The 7,963-nt window shown below is 32.8% G+C and overlaps 1 protein-coding gene across 1 annotated transcript; it reads right to left on the reverse strand.

The window, feature by feature from the left end:
- Positions 1-6,725: 6,725 nt before the first annotated feature.
- On the reverse strand, positions 6,726-7,762 carry LOC137805842 (acyl carrier protein 1, chloroplastic-like). The gene is made up of 4 exons (XM_068605749.1): positions 7,609-7,762; positions 7,292-7,402; positions 7,076-7,198; positions 6,726-7,002 (listed from the first exon to the last, which is right to left on the reverse strand). The coding sequence occupies exons 1-4, from the start codon at positions 7,666-7,668 to the stop codon at positions 6,874-6,876; spliced, it is 423 nt and encodes a 140-aa protein (XP_068461850.1). The 5' UTR covers positions 7,669-7,762; the 3' UTR covers positions 6,726-6,873.
- Between the last annotated feature and the right edge of the window lie 201 nt (positions 7,763-7,963).

The raw sequence follows: 7,963 nt of genomic DNA on the forward strand, positions 1-7,963 counted from the left end.
AAGAAATAATTTTGGATAAGTTGAAATTGAAAAACAAAAAATAACATTAAAAAAATGATGAATTGATTAATCAACTTTTTTTTCTCCTATGGTTTGAGTTTCTCTTCTTCTTCAAGCTTTTTCTTTTCTTCTATTAGTGGTTTTGAGATCGGAGAGTGTGATGATGTTCACATTAAAATTAGGATTCACTTGATGGTAAATACAAAAACAATTATGGTTGTAACAAAAAATAAAGTTGATTGAAATGGGATGGAGAGAGTGATTGGAAATGAGGTGGAGAGTGACTGGAAATGAAGGTTATTTTATTTGAGGTTGAGAGTATGTTCTATTTCTTTTTGTTGTTGTCTTAATAAGGAATTAAGGAAAAAGTGCGAAGTTAGTTTGCATATTAAAAACTGTTCCATAACATTAATTTAAAAAAATTTAAAAATAATTTTATTTGTTAAGTAATTCATATGAAATGACAAAATACTTCATTATACTAGTTATTACATTTAATGAAGATGAATGTTCATTGTCTGATGTGGTGCATCAAATGAAGCGCACGTCATCGTAATGGAGAAAGGGAAGTTATGATGAACCTTAATTGCAAATGAAAAAGAGACAATGACTTAAGCATAAAAGAGAGAAAAGCATAGAAAAGAAAATACAAAAGAAATTCTTATTTACGTGTGTATTAGAGAGTAAAATACATGGTGAATATATAAGAAAAAGACTAAGACCTAGCTGAAACAGAAAAGGAAAGTTGGGCCAAACAAACAAAACCCAATAACTTAAAACAGAAAAACTAAATATGTTAACACCCCTCCTCAAGTTGGGAAGTAGATATTTGTCAGGCCCAGCTTGGATTTGAGAGTAGAGAACTGTGCGGAAGCAAGGGGCTTGGTGAATATGTCAGCAACTTGCATGGCAGAAGTAATGGGCAGCAGTTTGAGGAGACCAGAGTTAAGTTTTTCACGAACTAGGTGACAATCAATTGCGATGTGCTTGGTGCATTCATGAAAGACTTGATTGGATGCTATTTGAAGGGCATATTTGTTGTCACAGTACAGGGTTGCAGGCTGGGAGAGAGAAAGATGTAAATCCTGAAGGAGGTAAGACAACCATTGTAGCTCGCATGTGGTGGTGGCAAGGGCTCTATACTCGGCTTTGGAGGAGCTGCGGGAGATAGTTGGCTGCTTCTTTGATTTCCATGATATTAGGGAGTCTCCTAAGTAGATGGAATATCCAGTGACAGATTTGTGTGTGGTAGGACATGTTGCCTAGTCAGAGTCACTAAAACCACAAAGGTGAAGTGAGCTAGTATGAGAAAAATATAGTCCTTCACCAGGGGTGCCCTTGAGGTAACGCAAAAGACGTGAAACAACTTGTTGATGATGACTTGTGGGTGCAAATATGAATTGGCTTAAATTGTGGACAGCAAAGGCGATGTCAGGTCGCGTGTTGGTTAAGTAGATTAGACGTCCAAGGAGTCTTCTGTATTGGGAAATTGCATCAGCATCAAGAGGGGAGCCTTGATCGGGAGAGAGACGGGAAGTGTGAGTCATAGGAGTGGCCACAGGTGCAGAGTCAAGCATGCCAGTTTCGTGAAGAAGATCAAAAGTATACTTGTGTTGACTTAAATGAAGACCAGAACTGTTGCGAGCAATTTCCAGTCCCAAAAAGTAAGTGAGATGACCTAAATTTTTTATCTTGAAGTGATGGTGAAGGGATGCAGTAATTGTATTGATTTCCTCCGTGTCATTGCCAGTTAAGACCAAATCATCAACATAAACACGAATAACAGTGAGTTTATCGTTATTATATTTAAGAAAAAGAGAGTGATCAGCAGCCGAAATAGAGTAATTATTTGATAAAAGAAAAGTAGAAAGTTTGTCTTACCATTGACGACCAGCTTGACGAAGGCCATACAAAGACCGTTGAAGCTTGCAAACATGTTGGGGAGAAGGAAGAGAGAGGCCAGGTGGGGGGGTCATGTATACCTCTTCATGGAGATCACCATGAAGAAAGGCATTATTGACATCAAGTTGTTTTAAAAACCAATTTTTGGTAGTGTCAATAGCAAGGAGAAAGCGGAGGGTAGTGAGTTTAGCAACAAGTGCAAAAGTGTCTAAGAAATCAAGTCCTTCAAGTTGGGTGAATCCTTTGGCAACAACTCTAGCTTTGTGGCGCTCAACAGTGCCATCATAATGGTATTTGATTTTATATACCCATTTACAACCAATAGTTTTCTTTCCTGAAGGGAGAGGGGTAAGTTGCCAAGTATTGTTAGCAGCAAGAGCTTGAAGCTCATCTTGCATGGCAGATTGCCAAGAAACATGTTTGGAGGCTTCGTTATATGTCCGAGGTTCAGGATGAGAATTGATAGAGGAAATAACATTTCTAAAATTGGAAGATAAGGAATTGTAAAACAAGTAATTATGAATAGGATATCTACTATTTACAGTGTTGGTTGTAGTATGGAAATCCGCAAGATAGGCAGGTTGCCGGTGAGGATGAGCTGATCTTCCTGGAAATTGAGGTGAGGTGCTTCCTAGAGATGCAGGCGGTGATATTTCTGGTGGAGGTGCAATGTTGGATGCAGGAGCAGAGGCACTATTTGTTGGAAGATCAGAGGATAATGAGGCTGGTGGAGGGACAATATTGGGTGCAGGAGTATAGGCACATGGCTCGATAGGAGGTGCAGTATCAGAAAAAAAAAAAAAAACCAAAAGCAGAATTATATGCGTTAGAAATAGGGAGAGATAAAAGTGTTAGGATCCTTAGGCAAGCCACTGTCCAATTTATATGGAAAGTAGTTTTCATAAAAAATTACATATCTTGATATCTCTATGCTATGAAACTTTAAATTTAAGATAATATAACCTTTTGTATTTTGCGGGAAGCGAAGAAAAATACCTTTGATAGATCTATAATCTAATTTTTTTTCCTATGTGCAGTAATGGTACTAGCATAACAGAGACAACCAAACACTTTTTAGAAAGAAAATGTCATATGGTTTTCCAAACAACTTTTCATGAGGAGAGATGTTATTAAGTAATGGAGTAGGAATAGCATTTATTAAAAAAACAACATGATTTACAGCTAATTCCCCAAAAAATAAGAGGAAAATTTGCTTGAAAAAGTAAAGTCCGGGTTACATTTAGTATGTGTTGATGTTTACGTTCTACAATGTCATTTTGTTGTGGTGTTTCAACACAATATTTTTTATGTATAATTCTCTTTGAAGCATAAAAAATTGACATAGCAAACTCAATACCATTGTCAGTACGAATCCTTTTGATATTAGTTTTGAAATGATTTTGAACGAAAACAATGAAGTTAATGATGTGCTGACGCACTTCAGATTTGTTATGCAGCAGAATAACCCAAGTATAACACGAGTAATCATCAACAATAGTCAAGAAATAACGAAAACCTTGCATAGAAATTATGGAACATGGTCCCTAAATATCAAAGTGTACAAGATCAAAAATAGTAGAGGTAACAGTATTACTTAAAGTGAAAGGAAGTTTTCTCTGTTTTGCATGACTACAAGTGTCACATACATGATGAGTATCAACAGTAATAAAAGAGTATTGTTTGCTTAAGACATGTAATCTTTCAAGTAAAGGGTGTTCTAGTCTATAATGCCATAGTATTTTGTCTGTGATATTACAATTAATAAAAGGAGCAAAACAATGCGGTTTAGAACGGCTAGAAGCAGGCAAGGTAGTGACAAGGTACAAGCCAACGGTGACTTTAACTGTATCAATCCTCTCTTGGGTGAGATTGTCTTGTATAATGCAGTGGCTTGAAGTGAAAGTTAAAGTGCATTTAAGTTGGTGTGTGAGTTTAGAAACAAATATTAAGTTTAATTGAAAATGAGGCACATATAACACATCAGACAAATAAAACTTATCAAAAAAACGTACTAAACCAGAATATGTGGCATAAACAGTTTGGCCATTTGGAAGACTAATTAAGACAGGTTTAATTTTAGTATAAGTAGTAAAAACGTTCAAAGTGTGACAAACATGATCCGTGGCACTAGAATCAATAATCCAAGATTATTTTATAGCAGATAGTGAAGAGAGAAACTTACCTGTTGAAGAATGCTCAGTATTGGAGACTTCATCCGCAGAGAAGGTGCCGACTTGATTAATTTGAGTGTGAGGGGCAGGATCCTCAAGGTTTTGCTGACGCAAAATGTTTGTAAGGAATTAGCACTGCTGTGATGTAAGTTGAATCCCCTTTACATCCTGCTCTTTAGGAAAAAGCTCAGAAAAAGTGTCAGTAGTAATCATATTATTGGCTTGAGATGTTCAATTGGTGAATTTGTAGCCAGGAGGGAACCCATGCTTTTTATAACAGGTGTCGGTAGTGTGGCCAAGACGATTACAAAAAGTGCAGACTTTTCTAGTAAAAGAAAACTTTGAGGTTTTAACATTACCAGAAGGAAAACCCACTTTGCGAAAACAAAGAGCCTCAATATGACCATATTTACCACATAAATTGCATGTAATAGTGCGACTACTATTATGACTAGGGTTTTCATTAAACATTGTCTAAGAGATTTTTAAACCCAATCAAGATTTTGAAAGAGAACAGAAAAGATAACCAAGAACAACAAAGGGGGAAATAAAGATCAGAGAGAAGTGCAGCAGAGCTCTTCATTCGAAGAGCTCTGATACCATATTATAGTTAATGAAGATGAAATTCCTTGTCTGATGTAGTGCATCAAATGGAGCGCACGTAATCGCACGAAATCACAATGGAGAAATGGAGGTTATGATGAACGCTAATTGCAAATAAAAAAGAGACAATGACTTAAGCATAAAAGAGAAAAAAGCATAGAAAATAAAATGCAAAAGAAATTCTTATTTACGTGTGTATTAGAAAGTAAAATACATGGTGTATATATAAGAAAAAAAACTAAGACCTAGCTGAAACAGAAAATGAAAGTTGGGTCAAACAAACAAAGTCCAATCACTTAAAACAGAAAAATTAAATATATTAACACTAGTAAAATGAAATATATTGAATAAGAGTATAATTAGAAAAAAATTGTGTAAAAAAAACGTTATAAAGAGAAATTCTCTTTATATATAGAAGATATATAGATATAGATTATTATTATTATTATTATTATTATTATTATTATTATTATTATTATTATTATTATTATTATTATTATTATTATTATTATTATTATTATTATTATTATTATTATTTAAGAGAACTTTCTTTTTTCTTTTCTTTGCTAATCTCTTCTTTTAGTTGGTATTCCACGTTAGCCCGCGGCTCAAACATTGATGATGTGCGAGAGTGAACAAAGATGAAACCATCAGGATGAAATGATTAATAGTGAAGCTTAAGAAAAATAATAACAAAGTAATCTTTTAATTATTAAAAATATTTATTTATAATGAATGATTATCAACAGTACATATATAATAATTTATAATTAGATTTTCTTATTCGTAAATAGAAAAGAAAGATGTCATTTATAATCTATAATGATTAGTTATGAGATAATAAAAGTATTACTTTAATTACTCATATAATTAGTCATGTTTATTTATTTAGTTATTCAATAGAATCTTCAAATGATAAACTTAATTTTAATAATGAAATGTAATAACAAAAATTAAAGACATTGAGTATAAATTAAAATCAAATTTAAACTAATATCACACAAAATTCAAAGTCCACTTAACATTAATTTTTTTTAAAACAATTTCTATAACCTTTTTCACTGGTTAAACTTTAGTTCAAATAAATAAAGGAATGAAATAAAAAATATATCTTAAATTTCATTAAAATGTTACATTTTGAAATTTATATTATTATTGATAAAGAGATTATAATTTCTAAACTATTTTATCATTCCATATTTCAATTAAAAATGAAAAGATATTTCGAAGTATTCTCAAAATATTTATTGATTTTTCATGACAATCTGACTATATTTTGAAAATAGTTTAATTAAAACACTACGTATCTCTATATTGACATGCCATAAAGGGGAGTAACTATGTGGTTGATGTATACGGGTTGGGATACCTCTGAAGTATCCCCTTAATTTAATTAATTTATTGCTGATAAAAAAAATCTCTATATTGACATATATATTCACATTTAATGCTAGTTTATTAATAATTACAATTAGTAGTTGATTATTAATGAAGTAAGGAGCTGATTTTATAATGTAGATGACAAAATTTAAGATAAATGAAAGGCAAATATTTAATTATTAAGTTATAAGTTATATATATGTGTATATAATATAAAATATGAAATTAATAATTTTCAGACTTTTCAAAGTTTTTATACTTTTTCTTTCATTTCTCTTCTCGAACATACTATTTAAAAAGTTGTAGAATCTACGTTAATTTACATGGTTCAAAAGTTTAACATAAGTATTTTTTTTCCTCAAATCTCAAATTCTTTATTATTTATATAAAGGAGAAGGAAATAGGCCCAATGAGGAAGGGAAAGAAATAGGTTATTAAGAATATGCTGAAATTAATAATATAATACATTAAGCATAAAAATAACTATTATATTTTACATATAAAAAATAAGTAAAAAATCAACTATAAATAATATATTAAAAAATACTAATTTATGATTTTCATTCTATTTGTTTAAAATAAAGTACTATAATCCTGCAACTACCAAAAAATATCAGCATGGTTTGGTTTGGTATATGATTTTGAGGCATTAAAAGTGGAGGCATGGAATGGCTATAACAAATTGATAATAGTTTATTCAAACCCAACTCCGAAATAGAGAGTAAAGAAAGTTAAATTTCAATGTCTAAAAACGATCTAGAAAACACGAAAAGGGAAATATAAAATTAAAATTCTTGACGAAAATAAGTTTGGTGGTTTAAGCAATCTTGGTTTGAAGAAGCTTATCGATCATATCTGCTGCGTCTTGAACGGTGTTAATGCTCTGGGCGCTTTCTTCTTCCACACTGATACCAAATTCCTCCTCCAGTCCCATCACAATCTCCACCTGCACAAACTCACAATAATTATAAGTCTTGTGATCTCGCGAGTTCACGATAATAAGAGCAATTTGATAATACCGTGTCAAGAGAATCTGCTCCAAGTGCAGAAAACATGGACTCTCCAGTCACAACAGATGTATCTGGTAATGCCAGTTGTTTCTTCACTATGTCACAAACCTTCTCCACAGTTTCCGCTTTCGCCTAATCAACACAGTAACACAAAAATCTATCAAATCGGAAAACAATATCAGAAAAATTACAACTACAATGATCAATTGGTGCTCTTATACTTACTGCACATGTTAGGAAGCGAGGTGCTCTACCCTGCAAAGTAATGGGTGCAAAAGTTCTCCCCTTGAAAGAAATGAAAACTGAACTCGGGTTAGAGATCCTGCAACCAGGTACCTGATTTTTCATCCAACAACCAAATTTTACTTTATCTGTGATCAGATGAACATATATGATGTAACTTTTACATAATATAAAACTCAGAAGCAATAAAGCATGGGATGAGTATGATTCTCACGTAATATATTGTGCTTATGTGTGAAACCATGTAAAATCAAAATTAACGCTACACAAAGAAAATGGATGATAATAGATATATATACCAGTGTTTTTGTTGGGTTGAATGAGGCGATGGAGAAAGAGGTTGCAGTGATGGAAGCCATTAGAGAAGAGGAGAGAAGAGAGAAAGGGGTGGAAAGAAAAGAAGCCACAAAGAGTGTGGTGGAACAGATGAAATGGGTGCAGCATGATAAGTGCACTCTTTATACGAAATAAATGCGCCGTTGAATCAATCTTTGTTTCGTAGGTTAGTTTCGTTACTTTCGATGAGTGTCTCTTTGTTTGTTTCGTTGGTTTTCCCTTTTTCTCTTCTATTCCATCCTACTAATTTTCTCACCGTTTGCTTTCTTCACGCAACCCCATTCCAAACTACGCCTTGCTATTCAGAACACCCTATAA

Source organism: Phaseolus vulgaris, chromosome 3 (assembly GCF_000499845.2).
Source record: "Phaseolus vulgaris cultivar G19833 chromosome 3, P. vulgaris v2.0, whole genome shotgun sequence".
NCBI lineage: Eukaryota > Viridiplantae > Streptophyta > Magnoliopsida > Fabales > Fabaceae > Phaseolus > Phaseolus vulgaris.